At 38.4% G+C, this 25,508-nt stretch overlaps 2 protein-coding genes and 1 long non-coding RNA gene across 8 annotated transcripts; 2 read left to right on the forward strand and 1 right to left on the reverse strand.

Moving 5' to 3' along the window:
- Positions 1-640: 640 nt before the first annotated feature.
- Positions 641-15,267, forward strand: naalad2 (N-acetylated alpha-linked acidic dipeptidase 2). Of its 5 annotated transcripts, XM_025009310.2 has the most exons (21): positions 641-1,254; positions 4,221-4,303; positions 5,060-5,171; positions 5,495-5,681; positions 7,699-7,800; positions 7,889-8,014; positions 8,199-8,279; positions 8,437-8,542; positions 8,845-8,938; positions 9,188-9,283; positions 9,897-9,982; positions 10,138-10,257; positions 10,337-10,419; positions 10,499-10,562; positions 10,676-10,743; positions 10,852-10,943; positions 11,551-11,641; positions 11,983-12,247; positions 12,378-12,459; positions 12,551-12,643; positions 13,993-15,267. In XM_025009310.2, the coding sequence occupies exons 3-21, from the start codon at positions 5,140-5,142 to the stop codon at positions 14,180-14,182; spliced, it is 2,058 nt and encodes a 685-aa protein (XP_024865078.1). In that variant the 5' UTR covers positions 641-1,254; positions 4,221-4,303; positions 5,060-5,139; the 3' UTR covers positions 14,183-15,267. The 5 variants fall into 5 exon arrangements, with proteins under 5 accessions (XP_024865078.1, XP_017286528.1, XP_017286527.1 ...); XM_017431039.3 differs by lacking the exon at positions 4,221-4,303; XM_017431038.3 differs by lacking the exons at positions 641-1,254; positions 4,221-4,303 and adding an exon at positions 4,437-4,635.
- Positions 15,268-17,144: 1,877 nt separating this feature from the next.
- On the forward strand, positions 17,145-21,492 carry LOC112451086 (lithostathine-like). 2 transcript variants are annotated; one of them, XM_037979508.1, is made up of 5 exons: positions 17,146-18,673; positions 18,914-18,977; positions 19,109-19,290; positions 20,119-20,502; positions 20,686-21,492. In XM_037979508.1, the coding sequence occupies exons 1-5, from the start codon at positions 18,565-18,567 to the stop codon at positions 20,694-20,696; spliced, it is 750 nt and encodes a 249-aa protein (XP_037835436.1). In that variant the 5' UTR covers positions 17,146-18,564; the 3' UTR covers positions 20,697-21,492. The 2 variants fall into 2 exon arrangements, with proteins under 2 accessions (XP_037835435.1, XP_037835436.1); XM_037979507.1 differs by having other exon boundaries at positions 17,145-18,673; positions 20,119-21,492.
- LOC119617680 lies at positions 18,893-23,047 on the reverse strand. The gene is made up of 2 exons (XR_005234042.1): positions 22,916-23,047; positions 18,893-20,416 (listed from the first exon to the last, which is right to left on the reverse strand). It is a non-coding gene; the product is annotated as an uncharacterized LOC119617680 (long non-coding RNA).
- Between the last annotated feature and the right edge of the window lie 2,461 nt (positions 23,048-25,508).

A 25,508-nucleotide genomic window follows, 5' to 3' on the forward strand; every position in this document is an offset into this window, starting at 1 on the left:
TCCACCTCCTGTTTCTGCCACCAGAGGGAGCCAGACACCAACAAGTCCAGGCTGCTTTCTGCTGCTAATATCAATTACTAATAGATTACATTAAGTTACAAGGAGCTCTTGTTTACGTGCGAAATTATTTTATAACAGGAACAGCTTTGAATCAAATTTAATTTAATAACATCTCAACAACTTCAGAATTGAAATAAAATAAAATAGTCTTTAGTGCCATTGCAATTCAGTTAAACAAAGGTGAAATTTGCAGCTGAAAGAGATACAAGGTAAAACAAAAGTAAAGTATTACGTAAAATATATATATAATAACTCGAAGCAAATTTAAAGATGTTAAAGGTACTCATTGAAAACTATAAAATAAATCATAAAAAAGGTTATCCTTGTGGTGATTTGGTTTTTCTATGGGTTTTGTTTATGTTTTATTTTTATTTGGTTTGGGTTTTTGTTTTGTTTCTATTCTGTTGTATTTGCTTTTTGTTTTGTCTCATGTTCATGTTTCATTTCACCCTTCCCCAGTCACTCACTTGCCTGTTAACCACGCCCATCTACACCTGTCCCGACTCTGTAATCACTCCACCTGTTCCCACTCACCTCGTTATCCTCAGTACTCAAATACCCGGTCATTTCTCCCACTAGTCGCTGGTTCATTGTCTGTGTTAGTCGTCTGTTGCTTGTCGTAGGTTGTTAGTTGTTTTTTTTTTTGCAGTCTTGTCCCGATTCTTTCGCTCCGTGTTCATGTTCTGTTTTTCCTTTCGTTTTTGCTGCCTCGTCAGCTTTTTGTTTTCGTTTGGGTTCTTAGTTTAATAAATTAGTTTTTTTATTTATAACTATGAGTCTGCGTTCTGGGTTCGCCTCTGTCTCCACGGTTCCTGACAATCCTGAACTATATAAATCAGTGCCGTAGATTTCCAGATATACAAATATGCAATTCTATAATGTGGGTATGCAGTCAGTGTAAACAAATTACTTTTCTGAGTTTGCGAGAAACCACGTAGAAGCTTGACTCTCATGATTGACCTACATTAGGCTTACCACAGTCTGTGTAGGTAAACAAATATGGTGAAATCTGCCAAGCATAGAATCCCAGAGAAGACTTTTCGGTGGAAATATAAGAGTGGATCTGCTGCTGAACATGAAAGAAAACAGAAACATCAAGTAAGACAGCTGTCCAGAAGAAATATCGAGGCGGTCCGTAAAGACAGAGCTCAGCTTTCAAATACATACGGCTTTTGCACAACTTCAGCCAGACTGGTAAGTTTGTCGTTTCAACCTAACCTATTTTGTTATCTGCAAATTTTACCCAAGAAATCTCAGCGTAAATATGTACCAACACATCAAAACTGTCAGTTTTCTCGATCCAAAGCAGCTGTTCTAAGAATGTTGCCAATATTAACTGATTTTCAGTCACTTCTGCTGTTTCAGTAGGTTAAAACACCTAGATGGAAGCTGGCATCAGGTCACAAAGTTTGCCTGCAAATATTTAATTAAAGGACACATTAATCATTGATATGAGAAAAAAATATTGTGCATGTGTATCGTCTTGATGATATTGCAATAAGTACTTTTGAAAGGGGCAGAGTAGTGGCAGTAGTAGTGCAATGGCAATAGGAATAAAATACTCTAAAATTAGATGCTTAAAAGTGCTGATACAATAATGTACAAATATGCTGTAATAGTTAAAAGTAATTAATTTTAATCACAGAGATTTTCATAAATATTTACATCAAGATCTTAATAAACTAGGAGGAACTCACTGCTGAGAATGCTATATAGCAAAATAATGTGCTGCTTGACACTTTTTATCTAATTTGTTGGTTATATTTTGCTTTGTTAATCAAAACCAGCCCAGAATCTTAAGATAAGCCAAGAATAAACTAATATATTTACGTCTGGATAGTCGAGTAAGAAATGGAAATTTAACATAATGCAAATAGTGTTAAAAAATGATTATGGTTTCTGTTCCTGATTCCTGATTTTGGTTTGTAAAGTATTTAACAGATCTTTAAACTGAGTGAATTACTGGATCTCCTGACTGAAAGTGTCACAAAACACAGACAGGCTGTGACTGATCATTTTTCTGATTGCTGAAATGGTAATAAAATAAAAAACAACAACAATTGGGCTTCATTAATAACTGTTTAGAAACAGAAGATAAATGACCGCACAAACTGCGGAGACACAGGAACGTTTAGGTGCTCTTCTCCTTCCACCTCCCCCAGCTGGAGGAGGTGCATAATGTTTATGGTTTCAGATGTGTTTCCAGACCCGGACAAACCAGTTGGGAACAACTCTCTTGTTTCAGTTTGTGCGCAAAAACCAGATCCATGATGGGTTTTCCAGCCTGCTGTGGAAGAACTTGGCTGTTCTTGACCTCAGCAATCATGGTTGGGTCACAGCTGAACGCAGAGACTCTGTCTTATACCCCAACAACACTTGGAATATGTGTGTGAACAAGTCTCAGCTACGACCTTGTCAAGTTTTAGCTCAGTATCTGCAGATTTGACTGAATTATAGCTATTTTAGTGTTTATAAAGGTCAGTTGGCTGTGGCGGATATCTTGAATTGAGTTGGCTCCCACAGGTAATCAGCAGTAGATGCACATCCACTGATCATTTCCTGAAAGTTTTATTAAAATCCATCTGGTGAGTCATGAGATATTTTGCTAACAGACAAACAGGGTGAACTCCAATAGTTAATGCCAGAGATCTAAGTTAAGATTTTATGCAATTTGTTAGCGGTCAGAATATGTGTTGCAGAGCCATCTCAGCTACTACCAGACCAAAGTTTAAGTCAATATTTGTAAAATTATAGACTTATAGCCATTTTTATGTTTCTTAGGGTCAGTTGTCTGTGGCAGCCATCTTGAATGGGGTTGACTCCAAGCGTTAATCAGTTGTTAATGTCCATACAATGATTAAATTCTGCAAGTTTCATTAAAATTTGTTATCTGGCTCATGAGCTATTTTGCTAACAGGCAGACATGCGGACACATACACACACGAGCGAAAACATAATCACATCATCTCAACATACCTTAAAGCAGGTGTAGTATTTAAGAGAGAGCTGTTTAAGGAAATAACCCAACCTTGTTTGTACAGTACAATCATACTAATTAAAAAAAAAATTCTGATAAAGTTTAATGTTGCCAGGTTTGGGACATAGTCATATGTCATGTTTAAATGCTTGTGCATACACACCATAAGGAAAAGAAGAAAGCATGTTGCTGTGACCTGTATTTACTCCCCGCATTCCTGAGAGCAGAGAGCCCCCCTCCTCCCACACACACACACACATGCCCTGCTGGTTTGCGGCCCAGCCCATCTCACGAGAGAGCCGCCATCCGCACCAACACCACACAGCTGTTCAGAGAGCCGGGAGGGGCCGGGGCACAGCGGGGGGGCCCCGCATGTGATGTGGGAAAATCATGTCTGTCTTTGACTACAACCCTGCAGGAGGGCAGGGGCGAGATGTTGTGCCTCGACAGAAGCAGAGGAAAGAGTAAATCAAGTGGAAAGTTAAAGGGATAGTCTGGTTTATTTTTGTTTTTGAAGCGATGTTCTGTTTTATAGTTATCAGTAGTGAATAGGTATCAGTTATAAAGCAGAGTATGTAGAAAGAGGTAAAAGTCTTCCTCCATGCTAGGCTAATGGCTAACTAAACAAGGGCCCCTTTTGTCCTTTTCCTTTTCTCCTGCTTCCAACTTCAACATTAATCGCTGTAGCCAGCCCAGTTTGTTTGTCAGCAAAACATCTCACGAACCATGGATCTTGATGAAAGTTTCGGAAAATGCATCTGCAGCTAATTCACTTTTGTGGGTCAGTCCAGTTTTTTTTTTCTCAGAAATCAAGCTAAACTTTAATGTGGTAGTAGCTGAGAGTCGTTCACAACCCGTACTCTGACGTCACATGAGATTATTTCCAAGGTTTGGTCAAAACAGCTACATTTCATCATCTTTTCATCTTAAAATAATCTGTTTAAAACTCAGGCATGACAGGCGAGGGGCGATATGCATTCCTTCAAGGAACGATAGGTCAAAGGAACTTCTGCTCATTCCAGAAGTTTTGAAGCTGTAAACATGTGGCCATTTTTTTTTTCTCTTTTACTTTATTCAGAATAAACACATGAGCTGAAGGAGAACATGTGAAACACGTTTTGCTCTTTAAAAACTCTCAACCTCCTTCTGCGCTGAACCTAAATTTCTGCTTGTTTTCTTTAAGGTAAGCCCCCCCCCCTCTCTCTCTGCTCACATAATGACAACTCCTGAGTCAGCACATCATTGGCCAAGGTGCACAACACAACAGTGAGTGTTCTGACAAAGCGAAGCTCTAATGACCTGCTCCCTCCTCCGACATTACCCTCACGGCCTCTTTCAGCCAAACACCGTCACCTCCCTCCCTCCCTCCCTCCCTCCCTTCTGTCTCTCTGTCTCACCCCGTCCCATCTCACTCTCCTGTTCTCCCACGGCGCACTAGTAAAGCAAATTGCTCCTTATCTGTGTGTCTGCCGAGCACGCCTGCGAGCGTGACGGCCAACTGGCAGCTGCTGGGACAATGAGCAGGGAGAGCAGGCTGATCCGCTGGATCTGGTGGATTTTGGTCGTGACAGCTTTGTTCTTTTTGGGCTTCATCATCGGTAAGGAGCAGGGAACACGGCTCAACACCCACTGCATGACCCGGGGGTTCGATTCGAGGTCAAATTTGGTCCCTGAAAACAACAAGTGTTTTCAGGTCATGCTGCGGGAAGCCCCAGAAATCGTGTCAGAATTTTCAAGTTTTGGATAAGAAAACGCGTTATCAGTTTTAGATTTCTTCAGAATGACCTGTGGGGTCTTGTTCAGGATCAGGGCGACCTGCGGTTTGTCACCACTTTGACACATTTCACTTGTTTGTGCTCGCAGCAGGTTCACACTCCTTCGCCACGTCTATCTTTAACAAAGTGGTCATTTTACGCTCACAATGTGTATGATTACCCCTGCCGCTAATGTGAAAAACACAGCTCGAAAATAGTCTGATGTTGTTGCAAACATGATTACTGTGTGTTTTTGTCTGTGTTGCAGGTTGGTTTGCAAAGCCCTCACACGCAAACTCTGAAAAGCACAAAGATGTGAACAAATATCTGAAGGAGTTTCTGGATGAAATGCAGACAGACCGGATCAGAGAGCATCTCAGGTAAAAACCAACCCACTGAACCCGAAGTGTCCATTTGTTCCTTTATCCTGAAACTATTCAAGCTATGCAGTAACGTTCGCTTTAGGAGACCTGACCGTCTTCACATCCAGCAGGCTAAAGTGCATTCATCCATACCATAAGAAAACAAACATCTCATTGTCCACTTCTGTGTTGTACAGACGGAGGTGGAGAGAGGGGGGGAAGCTGTAATACGTCCTAAAATTAGACATCAGCACCAGCTAACTGAATGGTGTTATTTCATTCCCTGACGGCTCTGGGGCCACGCAAATCACATGAGTGTCAGTAACTTGTCTTCTTCGCAGGAAATTGACCCAGCTCCCCCATCTGGCTGGAACAGAGCAGAATCTAAAGTACGCCGAGCAGATCCAGAAGGAGTGGCTGGAGTTTGGCTTGGACTCGGTGGAGATGGTGCCCTACGACATCCTGCTGTCCTACCCCAACAAATCCCAACCAAACTACATCTCAGTAGTCGACCACCACGGCAGTGAGGTAAATATGTGTCGGGAACCTTCAAGGACAAAGTCTTGTCTTCTTGAGGTTTTGTGTTTAAAACAACCGTTTTCACGTTAACCGTCTGTTAGCAAAATAGTTCACGAACCACTGGATGAATTTTAATTGAACTTTCAAGAATGAACGACTGGATGTACACCTACAACTTATCAACGTTTGGAGCCAACCCAGTTCAAGATGGCTGCCGCGGCCAACTGACCTCAGAAAGCACAAAAATTGGCTATAGGTCAATCAATTTTACAGCTATTTAGCTGAGATTTGCTGGGGTCGTAGCTGAGAGTCGTTCCCAACACATACTCAGTGCATAAGATCTCATGATATTGCATGAAATTGCAAATAACTTCTTTTTTTTTTTTTTCAAGGTTCGAACTACAGCTCCATTATCTCTCAACATAAGATGGTTTTAGTCAAAATCTCTGATGTGAAAGGCGGTGGGGCGGTATGCGTTCCTTTCAAGTAATTTATGAATGTATCTCGAGCGTAACTTGTAAACATTTAGTGACCCTAACCTGATTTACTCTGCGAAGGAAACCCTTTGTTCTCCACAGTTACTCTCTGTCTCTCGACTTTCACAGGATGCAGGTTTTCCCACACGCTTGAACAAAAACGTTTAATTCAGTCTGAACGTCTGCATGTTTGTGGTGCTAACAGAGTTAACAGGCTGCGGGTGGAGTTCACAGGATCTCACACACCTCTCCAGGGCTGTCTCCCTGCTGCTGGGTTCTGCTCAGGTCCAAAGTCCTTTTATAGTCTCATTATTCTTAGATAAACCTCTGCTTGCGTCTTATGACAGGAGATAGTGATGCACCACAGAGGCACCAAGACAAGGGGGTTTATTAGTGCTGCATGCTGGGAGATATTCAGGGATGTTAACATAATCAGGATTTCTAGCATGTAGTTTAGTCACACATTTAAAAAAAAAAACCTGCTAAACAGTGCACACATTCATGCAATCATTGAGTTTGGATGCACAGAGAATGTTTCAAGTCTCTTTTATTAATAGTAAACCAGGATCATCTGATATGGATTGTTGCAGATTATGTAAGTATGTTATAATAATCTGAATTTGTTTTCATGAAGCATTCATATAATACGCGTTTATTAACAAGTAATCAGCCTTTACTGGTGTCAGCCTTAGGTGATGCCTTGTTTTTAAAGAAGCAAAAGCCCCGCCCCCCCAAAAAAAGTTGTTGATGTATGTCAAAATTTTGAAAAAATCTATAGTCAGACTAACAGACAAACCAAGTCACACAAGCACAGAAATCCTGCAAATGAGAGCTAAACATTATTACAAACTAAAACAAGATACAAAAGCAGCCAGCCGTGCCGTTCGACTCTGATGAGCTGATAAACGAAAGGGAAAAAGTTTCATAAATGCAACAAATGAGGACAGACTGCCTGAACACGAGTGATACAGAAAGCTGACAGCAGGGGGAGGAAAACACACACACAAAGTCATGGAGGAAAAGCGAACCAGTACAGAGAATGAGCCATGACTACAAACTCTAAACCATGAGAGCTGCTGCTAATATTAGCTGATTAATCTGCTCATTGTGTGCCGAAATAACGCACATTGATTCATAAGGGGATATTCATAACTTTAAAACCTGATAATGACTTAAATGAGGAAAAGCACAGGGGAATGTGGCAAATAAAAATCTTAAAACATGTTAATTTGGCATGAAAGCATCTTCATCAAAGTGGTCATGCTTGATATTATAACCTGCTTGTTAGAGTTTGATGTGCTCATGGTAACATCTGTCATTATTAAGGAAATAGCTGCCAGTAACACAGAGAAGCTTAAAATAAAATTCATTTGATCCCACTCATAGAGGAGAAGTATAGCTGCACAGTTAGGTAAACAATTAAAAGCAAAGTCAAGTACAAGTTTCTTAGGAGTGCTGACCAATTTTAGAGCTTTCACCAACAAGACAAATAATGTCTTATTCATTTAAATTTAATTTCTGGTGGCCCTGTGCTGTCTTTGATCTGTCAGGTTTTCAACACATCTTTGGCTGAGCCGATTCCACCGGGGTACGAAGATGTTTCTAACATTGTGCCTCCGTACAGTGCTTTCTCTGCCAAAGGACAACCTGAGGTACGCGCAGAACCAGCAAACACGCACCATCATCGCAAAGCAAACCAATTACTCTACTTAAGGTGTTTTTTTTAACGTCTGTTTGCAGGGGGATTTGGTTTATGTGAACTACGGTCGCACAGAGGACTTCTTCCAGTTAGAGAGGGAGATGGGCATCAATGTGACGGGGAGGATTGTCATTGTCAGATATGGGAAAATATTTAGGGGTAATAAAGTAAGGAAAGATCTGAATCTTATGCCCCACTGTGGATCTTCTAGTATCTCTCGTACTTAATGAGTTCAATCATCACTGTTCTCTGACAGTTTTACACTGCCAGCAGACAGAGATAAATATAATTTTGCTCACCATCACATGAGCATGACCCACAGCTCGGATTTACACTCTGTCTGTCCCACAGGTGAAGAACGCCATATTAGCCGGAGCAAAAGGGATCATTATGTTCTCAGATCCAGCTGATTACTGGGCTGCAGGAGTCCAGGTGAGACTTTAAAATCTCTGAGTCAACAAGAAAATACAGACAGAAATTTAGAATCTAGCCTATTTTTTTTTTTTCATCAAAAATTAACCACATTGTAGGGACCAAAAAATATAGTAGATTTAAGATAACGTCTGTGATTAAATGTGTCCGTGTCCAGCCGTACCCTGATGGCTGGAACCTGCCTGGAAGAGGAGCTCAGAGAGGAAATGTTCTGAACCTGAACGGAGCAGGAGACCCCCTCACACCTGGCTACCCTGCTAAAGGTGTGGTATTTTGTTTTATGTAGCCTAGTACAGGGGTAGGCAACCGTGGTCCTGGAGTGCCACTATCCTGCATGTTTTACTTCTTTCCCTGCTCCAACACACCTGATTCAGTGGTTAAATCACCTCTTCATGTTCCGCAGAAGCCTGTTAATCACCCATTGGTTCAAATCAGGTGTGTTGGAGCAGAGAAACAAGTAAAACATGCAGGATAGTGGCTCTCCAGGAGCAGGGTTGCCCACCCCTGGCCTAGTAGGAGTGCACCAACAGCACAATAAGCCATAGAAATGTCTTATTCTTTTCAGAATACACCTACAGACTCAGCCTGGAGGAAGGAGTGGGACTTCCAAGCATCCCTGTGCATCCGATCGGCTTTCATGATGCAGTTCACCTGCTGAAGTAAAACTGCTTCTCCTTCTGATCATCCATCCATCAATTTTCTTTACCCGTTTCTCCATTCCAGGTCGCGGGGCGCTGGTGCCTATCCCCAGCAGTCCTCTTTCTGATCAAAAATTTTTTTTATATTTAGCTACATGCTATTTCTTGTCAACTTTGGATAAAATAGCACAAATTTGCTCATGTTCTTGAAATGATGTGTACACTGTTTGTATTATTAATTGTGTGTTTGAATGATTTCCTGTTCAACAGGAACATGGGAGGACCGATTCCACCCAACAACTGGAAAGGAGCTCTGAATGTCTCCTACAGGATCGGCCCAGGCTTTATAGAGGACCTTAAGAGCCAGTAAGAGCTCCTCTGAAGTCCTCTCCTCTGCAGTGTTGAAGTGGCCACTTGTGTCCTCTTCATGCTGCCATTATGGGATTCTCACATCCTCCTTCTGGCTTCAAAATTGACCCATTTCCTCTCATTTTATTATTGTCTTTCTACCACCTCACTCTTGTTCTCACTCCATCTATGCGCCGCTTTTTTTTTTGTTGCTCTTGCTCCGAAAGTATGAGCTGAAGTGGCAAAGAGCCAACTAACGAACAATAAGGGCTCTTGTGTTTGTGACACACATTCACGCTCGCACGTAACCCTGCATGGAAACAGCATGTGACTTGACAAACAAACACCCACGGGAACACTAGAATTAACTTATTTACTCACACTGCATTTTATGTACCGAGCTGAATTCAGGTTAGGTGCTGCAGTTTGAGAGCGCTGCTCCTCTTTTACCTGCACGTCTCCCCTCTGTCGGTCTTCTGCAAAGGCATCAAATGAGCACTAATTCTCCTTACAGCAGTCATTTTCTGTGCAATCTAACTCTGATGGTGTGCTGCTGTGCACTGCAGCATTTTTCTTTGTATCCATTTCTTTCCTCCATGCTTATTACTTATTTTGTTTCTGTTTGTTGCAGCAAAGTGCGTATGAACATTCACACTAATAACCAGGTCACCAGGGTCTACAATGTCATCGGAAAGATCAGAGGAGCTCTAGAGCCAGGTACTCACTTCTAACCTAAACATGCAACAGATACGTATAGATATGAGTGTTATTAGAATAAATGTGTTGCTTTTTTTAGGACTAAAAAAGACAGATTCTGATCTTCTTGATATGTCATTTTTCTCCTGTTCTGTGCTGTTGGTGGGTTTGTGTAGACAGATATGTGATTCTGGGAGGACACCGTGATGCCTGGGTGTTCGGAGGAATCGATCCCATGTCTGGAGCTGCAGTGGTCCACGAAACTGTGAGAAGTGCTGGCAGGCTGCTTGGAAAAGGTGAGAGTTTGCAAGTGAGTAAATGACTCAACATTTATGTCCTCACCATGTCTGTGTGTGTGTGTGTGTGTGTGTGTAGGCTGGAGGCCGAGGAGGACTATAATATTTGCCTCCTGGGATGCAGAGGAGTTTGGCCTGCTGGGATCTACAGAATGGGCAGAGGTGCCACATAAATGCAGTCATACAGATACATGCTTACTGATGGACACCCACATTGACTAAACTTCATTCTTTCCAACAGGATAATGCCAGGCTGCTGCAGGAGAGAGCTGTGGCTTACATCAATGCAGACTCTGCCATAGAGGGTGAGCAAGAGCATCCTCTCAATAAGTAACCAATGTAAAAGAGGTAAATCTTTAAGTTAGGGCTGGTTTTTATTCGGCAAATGTGAGCAAATACGTGTCTTTTTAAATTGCAGGTATGTACACACTGAGGGTTGACTGCACTCCATCTCTGCACACCTTAGTGTATGACCTCACCAAGCAGGTGAGCTTATCCACTTAGCTAATCTGAAACTAATAAATTAAGTAAACATCTTTCTCCACATTTTAATATCCTGCATACATTTTGCTCAATCCTTACATTTCTGTGTAGATAGTCAGTCCGGAGGAAGGAGAGGAGGGAGTTTCTCTGTATGAGAGTTGGCACAAGAGGGACAAATGGACCAATGATCGTGATGCACCCAGGTAATTCCACTCACGGTAATAAAATAACAAAAACACAGTGACAAGCAACTGAGTTGGTGGAGGGCAAAATGCTATGCTTTTGGAATGTGCCTTAAAGTAACTACAGCTAAGAAGTGATAACTCCACAGCAGTATAGCTTTTAAAAAATGTTGCAGTAGCTCAGTGTAAGATGAACATTTTGTTGTGTCAATAAACACAATCCTCCAATAAGACAACAAAACTAGTCGAATGAATGAGAAATAAAAGCCTAAAACATGTAATTTAAGTACTCTGATCCTTCACACACATTTGGTAGCAGTAAATGTATTTGTATGTGTGCTGTTATTCTACTAAAGGCCATAATAACAACAACACAGGCTGTTGACTGATGAAGGGAGGAATGCATTCAGCATATTTTAAGATGTTTTAAAAGTAACAGACTATGGAAAACTCCAAAAGTTATGAATGATTTTGTGAACTAACATCATTTTTGTGCATCTTGTCTTTGTTAGTGGTTTCAGCACAAGCATAGCATTTAACATTATGCTGGTCTTTCTTGGCTCATTGTTAACAATCAAAAAATGTATTTATAAATTAATTAAATTAATCTGTTCTGGTTTTGATACAGGATCAGTAAACTTGGGTCAGGCAGTGATTTCGAGGCCTATTTTATCAGACTGGGAATTGCAGCAGGCAGAGCCAGATACACCAAGAACAAGGTGAGGAATGTCAAATTTCTAAATATGTCAGCATTAGTGTTGCAGGTTTGTAATAATGTTGTGGTATATTGTTTTATGGTATAATTGACAATCAAAATGTCAGCCTGTTCCTGAGAATATACTGATCTGGTTTTGTTGTCCAAAGTCTTTCTTTTCCTCTTATAAGTTGTTTCTCTGACATTGGTACAACTCTCGTATGTCATTTTTGTGAGTAAACTCTTGGGCCAGTTTGCACTGTGTGAAATGCTGAATTTAAACTTGCATCTTAAGCAAACCATGGAATTGGAGTACAAGTTTAAAAGTCAGGTCATCGCACTCGACTGTGATCTGTGTCCTGTCAGAAAACGGAGCGATACAGCAGCTACCCAGTCTACCACACCGTCTATGAAACCTTCGAGATTGTGGAGAAGTTTTATGACCCATCCTTCAGGAGGCTTCGAGCGGTGGCTCAGGTCAGAGGAGGACTCATCTACCTGTTGGCGGACTCCGAGCTGCTTCCCCTCGATGCTAATGAGTACGCCCACTCGCTGAGGAGCTACGCACAGATCATTGCAGGGGTGGCTCAGAGGAACCCTGATCAAATGGAGTTGTACAAAGTGTCATTTGGTGAGCCGATGCTGAATGTCAGTGATTGCTGCTTTTGGAAGCTTTGCTGGTGAAGCACATGAATAATGTGATTTTGTACAAGTGGTGCTGGTGTGTGTATTGTTTAGCACAAGCTATTTTTTGTCCCTAGATTCCTTGTTTTCTGCTGTGCAGAACTTCACCATTGCAGCCAAAGGTTTCCATGAACGTCTACAAACTCTCAACAGAGAAGAGTAAGAGAGCGTTTGGCAAGCTACACATCTCTGGTGGCTCAGAAATCCATGAAATATTTCACGTTGACACGTACACGTTTTTGTGTATTAGTCCTTTACAGGTACGAATCATGAATGATCAGCTCATGTACCTCGAGAGAGCTTTCATCGACCCTCTTGGCTTACCTGGTAGACCCTTTTACAGGTTGGTGAACACACACACACAATCCCATTTATTTTAAACCAGTGGTGCCCAATCCTGGTCCTGGAGGGCCACTATCCTGCATATTTTAGTTATTTCACTGATCTTCAGCGGGTCTTCAAGTTCTGCAGAGGCCTGTTAATCACTCACTTATTCATATCAGGTGTTTCAAAGCAGAGAAACATCAAAAACATGCAGGATAGTGGCCCTCCAGGACCAGGATTAGGCACCACTGCTTTAAACAGTGGATACAAATTTCAACAGCCAGGCGATTTGAATTTTTACCTCTTGATGTATTGGAGCTTACACCTGCAGATTTGCAATATTTCAAATCAAAGTATGAGATGGTAATGACTCTGAGCTTCAACCATACAAAAATATTTAGCTCAGTGTCTGTAAACTTGACTGACTTGGAGCTATTTTTATGTTTGCTCCGACCACTCAGCTGTGACAGTCTTCTTAAATCAGGTTGACTCCAAAAGGTTAATCAGTTGTAGATGTGTATCCAGTGATTACTTTCTGAGAGTTTCATTAAAATTCTAGTTCTGAAGCTGGCTGAACAAAAGTTTGGATTATTTTCAATAACAACCTTATTGCAGTGGTTGGACAGTTTCACTCTTTAGTTACAAAACTAATGCACAAATTTTCCATCTTTTCTTCTCAAAACTCTTTTGTCTTACATTCTACTACACTTTAGAAGGAAAAATGTATTTTTTCACTACAGTTATCTAAAACTAGTTTAAAAGTTTGAAAAGTTAGTCTGAAATTAATTGTTTATTTCTCTCACTTTGTCTTGAGAAATTATCCACATGTATTAAATAAAAAGGTATATGAAATGTAATGGTTTGATATACCTAAATTACTCAAATTCTGCAAAAAAACTATTCACTCAGTTAAAAACTGATAACTTCACTATTTTTTTGTCTAAAGCTGACTAGCAAAATATAAATTCATTTTTAAAAAATCAGCAAATGATGTAAAACAACTAAATCATCTAAACCTTAAGTCCAGCAGTCAGATCATATATTTATATACAGAAATGTTTAATAATTCTTTTAAATTTATGTTTTAGGGGAATGTTATTTTTTGTGCTGAATATTTTTACTTTCCCATTTTAAAGCACATTTTTCTAACAATACCTCTGCTTTCATTGTATTTTTAATGCAGGACTTCGCACATAACATAAAAAGTATAGATTTTTTTCTAATTCTTTTGTTGGAGGTTTGTTGGAGACAACAGTACATTTTTCTATTTTGAGCATGTTTTTAAAAACCAAATAATGTTGTTCTAACTAACTCCTGTACTTTCTGTAACACAACACTGCCTCTTCTCCCGTCTCTCCTCTGTCGCAGGCATGTGATTTTTGCTCCCAGCAGACATAACAAATATGCAGGCGAGTCTTTCCCTGGGATTTACGATGCACTGTTTGACATTGAGAACTCAGCTGACCCAGAGACGTCCTGGAAGGAAGTCAAGAGACAAATCAGCATAGCGGCATTTACGGTGCACGCTGCTGCCGTGACCCTGACTCCGCCTGCATGAAACAATCAGATCTGACGATACCGCAGTGTCAAGATATCTTCAACACACACATACAGAGAAATATCTGCTTCTTTTGGGTCATTTTTCAGACCCCGGTGAGTGCTGTAACCGCAGAAACTAGACCATCTGTTGTGACGATGCAGAATTATTTAATTATTTAGGCTTTTTTTTTCTCAGAAGAAATCTTTAGCAGTAAGGAACCCAAATAAAAGAATTGCTCTTTTTCTTGTTGCCAGATAAGAAACTCATACTGTATTACTTTAATGGTCAGATAAAGAAAAACTTAAGACACTGCATCCATTTAGTTTTTTTGCATTGAAGAAAATGATTATAAGTTTTTGTGATAAAGGGTTTTTGTCTTTACTGTGTTAGCTTCAGGGACACTTTAACACCACACTAAGAGAAAAATGGTGACTAATTTAGTGCTCAGACTCACCCAGCACAGCTGAACATAAAGCTTTACCTCTGATGCATCACTTCAACCTTCATTAAAGCTACTTGTGACCGTAACAGTGGTTTGTTTTGGCCATAGAAAATGAAAAGCAAAAGATGAACACAAAATGAGAAGAATTAGAAGGGTTTGCTGCGGTGAGGCAGGAAGGGAAAGATGAACGAGACTGTGAGCGCAGTTTAAATCTGCTACATCTCTTTGCTTCCTTCCTGCTGTTCACTCTGTGGAAATGATAGCAGGTCCAGGCAGGCCTGTGTGATTGGTGCAGCTTTTTGTTTTTTTTAAAGAAATGTTCATTGTTGTAGCCATAAGGTTGATAACAGTGCTGTTCACATCTGCAGCCTCACAGAAAAAAAAGAGCTAAATATGCTATTTGGTTAATGCAAACTCCTACTTCTATTGCACTTCATTGCAGTTTTTTTAACTTTGTTTTGTCTTGTTTCTTGTTTTTTGACCACCGGTAATGTTATTTGTCAGACTACAAAGGAGAGTCATTAAAAGAGCACTGATGAGCTTGAATCATTTAAATGAAATGAGAGAAAAAGTCTATGGTCACGAGACTCTAGGAGTTTAAAAAAATCTCTAAAAATATTTCCTGTTCCCCAAAACATACAGTTTGCTGTACTTCTTCCTCCTCCCTGCTCCTGTTTGTTTTTATCCCAGTCCTCTATGTAAATCATCCTAGTTTTTTCTCACATTCCTACAGTTGTGCTATTGTGCTTCACATACAGTGGCTGACTTTGGTGAAAGAGGTCTTTCCGTAAACAGAAACAATAAATATGACTGTCTGCCTGCTGCCAGTCAAATCATTTTTATTTCCTGGAAAAAGGGGAAAAACAGAAAAATAAAATATGAAAACTCTGAAGGAATGTGTATGATCTGCTGACTTTCATGCCAGAGTTTTTAACTAAGATCATCTTATGTTGAGAAATTATAGAGCTGTAGAGATTTTGGTTAAACTTTGAAAATAACTTTATGCACAATCTAATGAGATATTAAAATTTGTGGTGGCCATCTTCAATTGGGTTGACTCCTAAGTTAATCAGTTATAAGTGTACATCTAATATTTACTTTCTGAGAGTTTCAATAGAATTCGAGGTACACATATAGAAACTGGCCTGAGTTGCAATGGTATGATTTAGTGGAGGTAGGAATTGACCTTGAGACAAAAATAATAAAAATAAAAAGCTTTATTTTGGTCCTCAGCAGCCTTTATGAACATTTGTCTTCATAATGAAGCCTAGGCGTAAATTCAGACTGGAAGACCTGCTTCAGCCTCACCTGCATCTAATCGCTGCGTCGAGTGCCTCCATCTCAGCCCATCAGCATCCGACCGCGCCTCCAGCGTATCCAATCAGCGAGCAAGCCTTCGTTTAAAAGGATTTCCATCATGGCCCCATCCGTTCGCCGGCCGAACTTCAGTCTCTCAGATCTCAGCCTCTGCCTCTGCACCCTCTTTTGGGGGGAAGACGCCTCTAATGCTCAACCTGAGCTTCTCCTCGAAGCGCATTGCTATTGTCGACACTCGTGTCTTCCGCCGAGGTCCGAGCGCCAAATATCTTATGTCATTCATGTCAAATAAAACCATTTAATTGCAGCTTCTCTTTGTCGTGAGTCTCTCCAGGTTGAAATAATATTGTATATTGGACAGGATGTGAAAAAGCCCAGATTATATTCTGTCCTCACTCCTAACAAATATCATTGTGAAACATTTTAAACATTTCTACATTTCACTCATTTACTCTCACTGATTCAACTAAATAATTGTGACTAATTATATTTAGGATTATTTATTATTTGATTTTATGTGTTGAGTTAACTAGCTTGATAATATTTAATATTTTATTGCTGTAACAGACCTCTAAATTACGTTAATAAATTTAACATTGTTTTTATGTAGGTTTTAATTTTAGCATAAAAGCTTTAGAATAAAATTTAAAAAACAAGTCAGAAGTAAAGATGACAGTTAAGAAACAGACTTGCGATGAATGAACATTAGTCAAATCTAAATTTATTTCCTGGACAACCCAGCACCAAATAAAAACAAGAGAAGCTTTTAAGAAGTTGTGTGACGTGGTATAACGTTATGATCCCCTTTAAAATCTGGTTTGCATATTTTTGCTTCCAATTTGACTAGATGTCTGTCCCTACAGTGTTCTTACTGAAAATTTGAATTTATTTTATGCAATAATATATAAAGAACTTCAATAAAATTTAAAAACATAAACAACTGGACTTCTATTCTGTAGGTGAGGACATTTTGCTTCTCATCCGAGGAGCTTTCTCAATTCAGAGATTCAATTCTTTTTGCGAAATGTCTTCAGAGACAGAATAGAAGTCCAGTTGTTTTTGCTTTTAACTTTTTTTGGATTTACCTTGTCCTGGATGACTGAGAATCTACACCAGAAAATATATAACTTGTTTTGTTTGTGTGAGAGAGAGCTAAGAAAAAGTATTTTTATATCATTCTTTGTATGTATACAGGAGCCAGTTATGTTGATGTCCGTAGAAACCAGAGTTTTATAGTTGATTGATGATAAACAGATCCTTTGTGTCCTCTCTCTGTCTCAGAATGTAAATGTCTTCAAATAACAGAACTGACACTGATGGGTAGCTGTTTTTGGAGTTGGTAGTCTGCAAAGCTTTCTTTTTAGGGTGAGGGGTCTTGGTGTCATTCTTGAGAGCTGCTAGGAATGAAAGTTTGTTAGAAATCAAAAAAAGTGATCAGGTTATGGTTGTTTTGGGGGTTGGCAATAAAGGGGGGAGCTCAGTCAGTCAGCATTCTTTGTCTCTGATGAGAACAACAGGGACATCTGAGACCCCCTCTGAACGCCGGTGATTTAATTTAGGTGAAACAGCCTATTTGCATTAAGCTAATCATGCAGAGTGTAAACTTTGTGTAGTGAAGTTAGGTGATTTGCAGAAATAGTTCAGATTCGTATAACGTATGACCCTACAGTGTGTAGAAGAAGAAGAATTTAAATATGCATTTGTAGTTGGATAAGATGTATGTGTCGAGGTTTAAGGGGGTGAACCCAGAACGCAGACTAACTCAGGAGAGCTCAGGTGAAAACTGAAATATTTATTAAAATAAAAGCTGACAAAACACCAGCAGCAACATATCAGGAACACAGAGAGCTCAGGAAGATATGGAAGAGAAACTAGACTGACTGAAGAAACAGGGGAACAGACTATATAAAGAGAATGACAAACACCTGGTGGAGAACAACTAGGGCCAGGTGAGAGTGGGCGGGGCAAGAGGACTGAGGAACTAAAAACCAAATAAACAAATACTGGGGAAACACAGACACAAGGAAGTAAAGTAAGCACAACAACAACATTTTAAATAATAACATAAACACAAATCCTGACAGGATGATCTTTGATAAACTAAACTGCAGCAGAAGAAACTGACTGATCAGGATTTCTGTCAACAATTATTATGGCTTTTTTGGATTTTTTATGAATGAACTCTCTTCTCCTTCAATATACAGGTTTTTGTTTCCATTTTACAAATTCATCAACCAGTGGAGTTTGTTAAAAATCATTCATTTATTATTGTCATCAACCTAGAAAAAAAAATGTGCAAGACAAATTAAAGGTTAAATATTAGGTTAATAAGAGTGAGAATATATTGTATTTATTTGTGCATCTTTTAATTGTTGCATTCATTATTTTAAATATTCATGCACTTGTTTTCCTCAACATTTTGTTATCTTGTTACATTCCAATGAAACTCTAAAAAAATTATCAAAAGCAAACTAATTTGTTGATGTGATGTTTGTGTTTTACAGCAAAGTCAGACCCATTTAAACCAGCAAATATTTCGTTTGACAATTGCTCTGAGACATGCAGCTTTAGTTCTAATAAAAGTTGTACATTGGAAATTCAGTCTCAGAAGTTTGGCACAAACAAATGCACACTGGAAGTGATGAAAGGAGACAATCCAAATGAAATTAACTTTGAATTTGATCAACACTGTCAAGAAATCGGAAACGTCAGTGATGCCACATTTAATTTATGCGTGCCAAATCAGGATGGTGAGCACTCCAGATCTTATTTAATACCTTCTTTGAAGAAAATCAAATGATTTAAAAAAAATAGATTTGCTGTATCACAGAAAGCTAACAGACAATTGTATTAAATCTTGGCACTTTAACTTCTGTTGCATATCTGGAAAAAGGAAATCTAAAAAAGGACAAACTAATAAAATATGACTAAACATTTAAAAAAACTATTTGCAGTAACACTTTCTGTGCATTTTTGATTTCATGTAACAGAGTGTCACAGATCTGTTGAAAAAACATTTGAGATATCTTCTGAAACATGCTCCTGTAAACTGAGGTAAATATGTTTTGAGTGTAGTGAATAATTTCAAAAGGTAGATTTATGTTTTTTTTTCTTGTTATATCAATGAATTTTACTGTAGGAAGAATCACGTTTGTTTTAACATCCATATGTTTTTTTTTCCACAGAGCAAAGTTAAATATCTCAGTTGATGATATACAATCAGGAAATGAGCATAAAATAGACATAAGCTTTTCTCTAACCAGGATTTACCTTCATCCATTCAACTATTCATTTTCCAATTCAGATTTTTCTTGTTCTGCTGATAAGGATGATAAAACAATCAGTATCAGTCTTGTTAAAAATACAGGTGAGTACTTTTCTTATAACTGTAAAATGTTCCAGCAGCTGGTTTAATGATGTTTACTTTAAAGATTTACTAACAAAGAAATCTCTTTGAATAAAATAAAAGGCAGATTTTGGTGCCCTGGTCCAACAACTGGAGACTTATTCTTCAATAAATTAAAGAAGAACCATAAATATAAGAAAAAACACATAAAATGAATTCTATCAAACATAAATTCAGCGTCCATAAAGTTTGTAGTTTGATGTAATAAGTTTAATGAACATGAAGTAGGTGTCTGTTAAAGACCTGCTGCTGAGTGTGAGTTTGTCTTATTAGACATTTTACTCAGTAGATCAAAGTTAAAATAAATTAAAGGCCTAGGACTCCTTGAGGGAATGCAGATCACCCGCCACTTTTCATGACAGAGTTTTAATTCAAGATGGCGTCACAGCCATCCGTCACAACCACATCTCAGGAGATAGTTTGTGTCAAGGATGACTCTCAGCTACTACCACATACCCTTTACCTCAATACCTGTAAGTTATAGCCACTGTTGAGTTGGCAAAAGTAGGTTAGCTGTGGCAGCCATCTTGATCTGGGTTGACTCCTAATGTCAGTCAGTTGTAGATAAACATCCAGTCTTTTCTGGGACTTTATTAAAATTTGTCCCACAGTTTGAGATATTTTGCTAACAGTAGATAAACACATGAAGAACCTTTGCCTTTGGCAGCAGACAATGATGAACTGCTATTTTTCTATTTGATTTTGTAAAAACTAGTTTAAAGTAAACAGTACCAAGAGATACAGCCTCGATACAAGTTTACCAACATACTAAAAGCTCATCTTTTTCAGATTTATTCTGTCACCGTACACTGCTGCTGTTTACCAAACCAAATAAAACTTGGATCGAAGCCTTACAGCACTGCCACAAACTGAATTCATCCCTGGTTCAAATCACCAACACAACTGTGCGTGATGAGGTGACCAGTCTTGTCAAAAATAAGTCAGGTGTGGAGAGAGGGGTGTGGGTCGGCCTGGAACGGTCCATCTTTGGCACAGATCTGGAGTGGAAATGGACATCAGGGTCCACGGTTGAAGGTAATGTTCTTCCGATGAACAGCAGCTTTTATGTTGACCGCTTCAACAACCACTGTGGAAAGATTTTCCTGAATCAGTCAGAAGAAATCCAGTGGCTGGACGCCAGCTGCCATGATGGACTCCCTTACATCTGCCAAGGTGAGAGGAGTTTGTACTTTGTCTAACACTTGACACAATCATTTTCTTATTGTTTGGTTTCATTTTTAAATTTCACTGAAAATCTTTCCATAAAGATGTCAACAGCAGAGATATTTTGATGTTTAAAAGTGAAACATCGATGGAAAGTAAAATAATTGTCTTTTTACTGTCTTTTCTCTGCAGGTCCAGAGTAAAAACACTATGAAGCTCAGAAACTGATGGATCATCTTACTGTTCAGTCAGAGAATCACAGTTAATCACTACTGGTGTTTTAGATGATCTGACTTTTTAATAATTTTATATAACACTGTTTTATTTATTTCCTTTCCTACTGTGTAGTTTAGTTTAAACATTGTAACTGTGGCATACATAGTTCTTTATTATTTTAAGGTTTTTTTTGTTTTCTCTTATTTATCTTTTTGTTGTTTAAAAGGGAAAAAAAGCTGACATCAGATCTAAAAGATCATAAATAATGTGACATAAAGTGCTCATAAACACTTCAGTCTATGTCATCTGCTTCCTGTTCTCTGGTATAAAGATATGTATTTATTCACACTAAAAAAAAGAAAAAAAATTCAGGAGTAGAATATCTCTTTGACAAATACTGTCCTGATTATCTTTGTGAACATACTGAAACTAAACTTTAACCAAACCTAAACCTTTTTCTACACTAAGAGATCATTAAAGGCTGAATTTAAATGTGTGACATGTTGACTTTTTAGTTCATTTTTATTGTTTTTATGTGGTTTTATTTGTTTTTATTATAGGGCTGCTTTGACTTTGTTTTTTAGGTTTTATTATGTTTTGTGAGTGTTTCTATGGTTTATTCACTGCAACTGTGCAGCACTTTGGTCCTTTGTTTGTGTAAATTCCTTTATAAATAGGGCTGCTATGGTATGGTATTGTATAGTATGGTATGATATGGTAATTTGTTGAAATTATTGTTGTTTTAAGGGGCTTTGGGAATAAATTTTCCTAAAACAAATCCTACTCTTTTTATTTTTTTTCAAACTACACATCTGTAGATCCTCATCTTCTGTCTGAAATTTGTTTTTTTTTTTTCAACTCTCCTCCTAAGTTTCTGTTCTGCTTCATTTAATCAAAAATGATCCATAAACACTTTCATTATTTAACTGATATGTTTCAAAGCAGCCGTCTGAAAGAACAAACACAAAACCACCAATCCCTTCATTTACCCATTAGTCAGTGTACCAGATCACTGAAAAAGCTACAACAAATGGCCAGCCTAAGACCCACCTGTGTAATAATCCTGCTGTCTAATCATCTTGATATGCCACACCTGTGAGGTGAATGGATTATCTCAGCTAAGGAGAAGTGCTCACTAACACAGATTTACACAAAAAGGCCTTAGATCTTTGAGTCCAGCTCATGAAAACCTGGAACAAAAACTAAAGTGTTGTGTTTATATTTTTGTAAAGTATATATTTGGAGTATCTTCTTCTTTTTCTTTCAGCTGTTCCCTTTTTCAGGGGTCACCACAGCGAGTCCTCCTCCTTCTAACTCTGTCCTCTGCGTCCTCTGTCCTCCCTCCATGTCCTCTCTGACTGCATCCATATATCTCCTCTTTGTCTTTTTCCTGGCAGCTGCGTCTCTAACATCCTTCTACCAATATACCCACTGTCCCTCCTCTGCACATGTCCAAACCATCTCAGTCTGGCCTCTCTAACTTTATCTCCCAGTCCTTCAACCTGTGCTGGACCTCTGATGACCTCATTCCTGATCCTGTCCATCCTCGTCCTTCCCCAGGAGAACCTCAACATCTTCAGCTCTGACACTTCCAGTTCTGTCTCCTGTCTGTCTAGCATCTTTCTCAAACATATATTACTTTTATTATAAACATACAAAACATTTTTCAAAAAAGCAGCGAGACTCTGTTAAACATAAAAGTTATTTACAAAATATCACATCATGTTGATGAATCAACATTTGGTTCATTCAGCATAATTTCCTGGAAAACAGCCCCAAACAGAAACAAAAGAAGCTTTCAGGATGCTGGTTGTGTGACTTTATGTATTTTAATTTGTGCCCCTTTTCAGAAATGATTTGAATATTTCTGCTTCCTGTTTTGACCAAATTTCTGTCATTTCTGTTTTTTTACTTAAAATTTGCATCAGAGGGAAAAGAAAGAACAAAGTTGTTTATTTGTAAGGCAGGAAGAAATTTAATTTATCTTTTATGAATGCAGAAATAGAAAAAAAAAACTCTAAAACAAATTTAAAACATGATTTTGAAAAAAGGTTAGAAAATGACTGCATCTTCAGAATAATTCAATACTTTTATGAAGCCTAAATAAAAGCTGTATTACAAATGAGATGACCTTTGTCTGAAGTAGATGTAACATTAATTCATCACAGGAACTTAGTGTAGAAGGAAGTATTCAGGGTGTATTTACCTTATTGCTTTTGTTATCAGGGCACCGGTGGGTTAGTTGTTTGTTTGTTGCCTCTTCAGCTCTGCTCCTGTTGTTGTCCTTGTTACATCCCAGTGTGTTCAGGTTGTGTCTCTGTGTCTGGATGTGCTCAGGGGTTTGAGAGCAGGTGGGTGGGTGTTCAGGTGGGGTGATGGGTGTGAGTGTATTTCTGTAAACTCACCTGACAATATTCACATTATTCCCCAGGTGACATTTCATTTGGTTTTAGCCCTTTATTCCACTTTGTCCTGTATTTTCTGTGTTTTGAATAGTTTGTTGTTAATGACATTAACAATCAAGAAAAAGATGCTTCTTATTATCAGTAAATCCATGAAAAAACAAAGGTATGAAGATATATGTATGTGTTTTTGTTTAAGGTTCATCTCTGAAGTTTCATGCTGAACCCAAATGTTGGATCAAAGCTTTTCGGCACTGCAACCAAAACGGATCCTCCTTGCTTGAAATCATCAACCAGGCGTTGCAAATCGAGGCGAATAATCTTCTGGAAGATGAGTCAATACTAGAAAAAGGGGTCTGGATCGGCTTGGAACGGATCTGGAGTGGAAATGGGTGTCAGGAATCACTGCTGAATTCTCCGAGTGGGACAGCAGATTTCATGACATCTTGAACAACCACTGTGGGAAGATTGTCCTGGTTAATGAGACAATCAAGCTTCAGGACGACAATTGCCATAAAAAACTACCTTACATCTGCCAAGGTGAGAGGAATTTAAAAGTCAGTTTGTCTCATTTTCAGATTTTAGTTAGGAGTCTTCCAGTTCAGATTTTAAGACTGGAAACTAGAAATTAATGTTGAACATTTAAAAATATTCAAACGTAACTTGATTAAATTTTTTTTCCCCAGCAGGCCCAGAGTGAGCACTGTAAGAAGCACTGAAACCACTGATTCACTGTCTTACTTAAATACATAAATACTAATATTTGAAGGGCTGTTGTTAATCACTGGTTGTTCAATTTTTTAATGTTTTTTTTTTATTTTTCACAATAACATTTTTTCTTTGTATTGCCTAATTTGTAAACAATGTAATTAAAGTTATGTTTATCATTCATTTATACATTTTCTCTCTTGTATTAAGTATATTTTGACATGTATGTTAAATATTAACACAAACTTTTAAAACAAGATTAAAAGTCTACATCTAATAGAATGAAAAAAAAACGAACTCCTTCAGGAGACATAAAGTGCTTTTTAAACATTTTAATTCGTTTGGTTCCTGACATCAGTCTGGTATTTTTCTGAAGTTGTTTCAATATTTATTTTATATTATACTGAACAATAATAAACTTCTTCAAACAAACATCATCCTGTTTGTCTTTGAGATCTCAAAATAAAAATGGACACAAAAATAATCACAAATTGTATATAAAGCTGTTCATGAAGCCCAGGGTGTTTTGCATATAGAATAAAACAGAAAAATAGGACAGTCTGTTGTTTGTTAAACTGCATATTTTGGTGAGTATGAAAGAGTTGATTTCAAACTGCTCTATTTATGACTGCAGGCATTTCTTGATCTTATTTGCACATAAGCTCCTTCATATGTCCATATTAACTGTGACGCTTCCAGGTGAACATCCAGGAGCTAAGATATGTTGCTTTATGGTCACTTCTTCATTTTCATAGTCCAAAGGGAGGGAGCTGGTGCCTGTCTCCAGCAGTCACTGGGCAGGAGGAGGTCTACACCCTGGACAGATCGACAGTCCATTACAGGACCAACACAGAGACACGAGACAAACAATTATATCACTCACACTTAAGGTCAATTTTAAATAATTATTTAATAGCATTCATGTTTTGGGACTGTGTGAGGAAATCGGAATACCTGGAGAAAACCCAGGAAGAACATATGAACTCCACACCTTCCTTGTTCCACCATGCAGCTCCATTTATTTTTAATATCATTTTTCAAGTTAGATGTTAAAAATAGAAGCATAATATAGGGAATAGAAAAAAAAACTTAAAATTGTTTAACACCTTTATAATAATCCAGTATTTTTCTACAGTTGTTTTTAATATTTCTTTGCAGTATAAATAAACATTTTTAACAATCATTGTCCTTATTATCTTCGTGAGTACAAATCATTTTAGACAAAGTATTTAATGGTGAGCAGACTGGACCAGGAGGAGGTGGAGAAGATGAGGACAGATTCAGTAAGTGAACACCATACCAATCCCTACTGATCTGAAAAGTTCTGTGTTTCCTCAGCAGGTGGAGATGTTGTTGAACCTTTTACAGACAGGCGTCTGTTTCTGTTCCACCATCTGACCATGGATGCTGAGGGGCTGGCGCATTGCTGTTTTATCTCTGCCTCCACGGCACAACTCTTTAGTCATTCAGATGTTGAGCTCCATTTAGCGTTCAAAAATTCCAGCATCAGTGCCAGTTAGGTGTGCAAACAGAAACATGTCATCGACATACAGGTGCTGGTCATAAAATTAGAATATCATGAAAAAGTAGATTGATTTCAGTAATTCCATTTAAAAAGTGAAACTTGTATATTATATTCATACATTACATACAAACTCATATATTTCAAATGTTTATTTCGTTTAATTT

Source organism: Kryptolebias marmoratus, linkage group LG2, assembly GCF_001649575.2.
Source record: "Kryptolebias marmoratus isolate JLee-2015 linkage group LG2, ASM164957v2, whole genome shotgun sequence".
Lineage (NCBI taxonomy): Eukaryota > Metazoa > Chordata > Actinopteri > Cyprinodontiformes > Rivulidae > Kryptolebias > Kryptolebias marmoratus.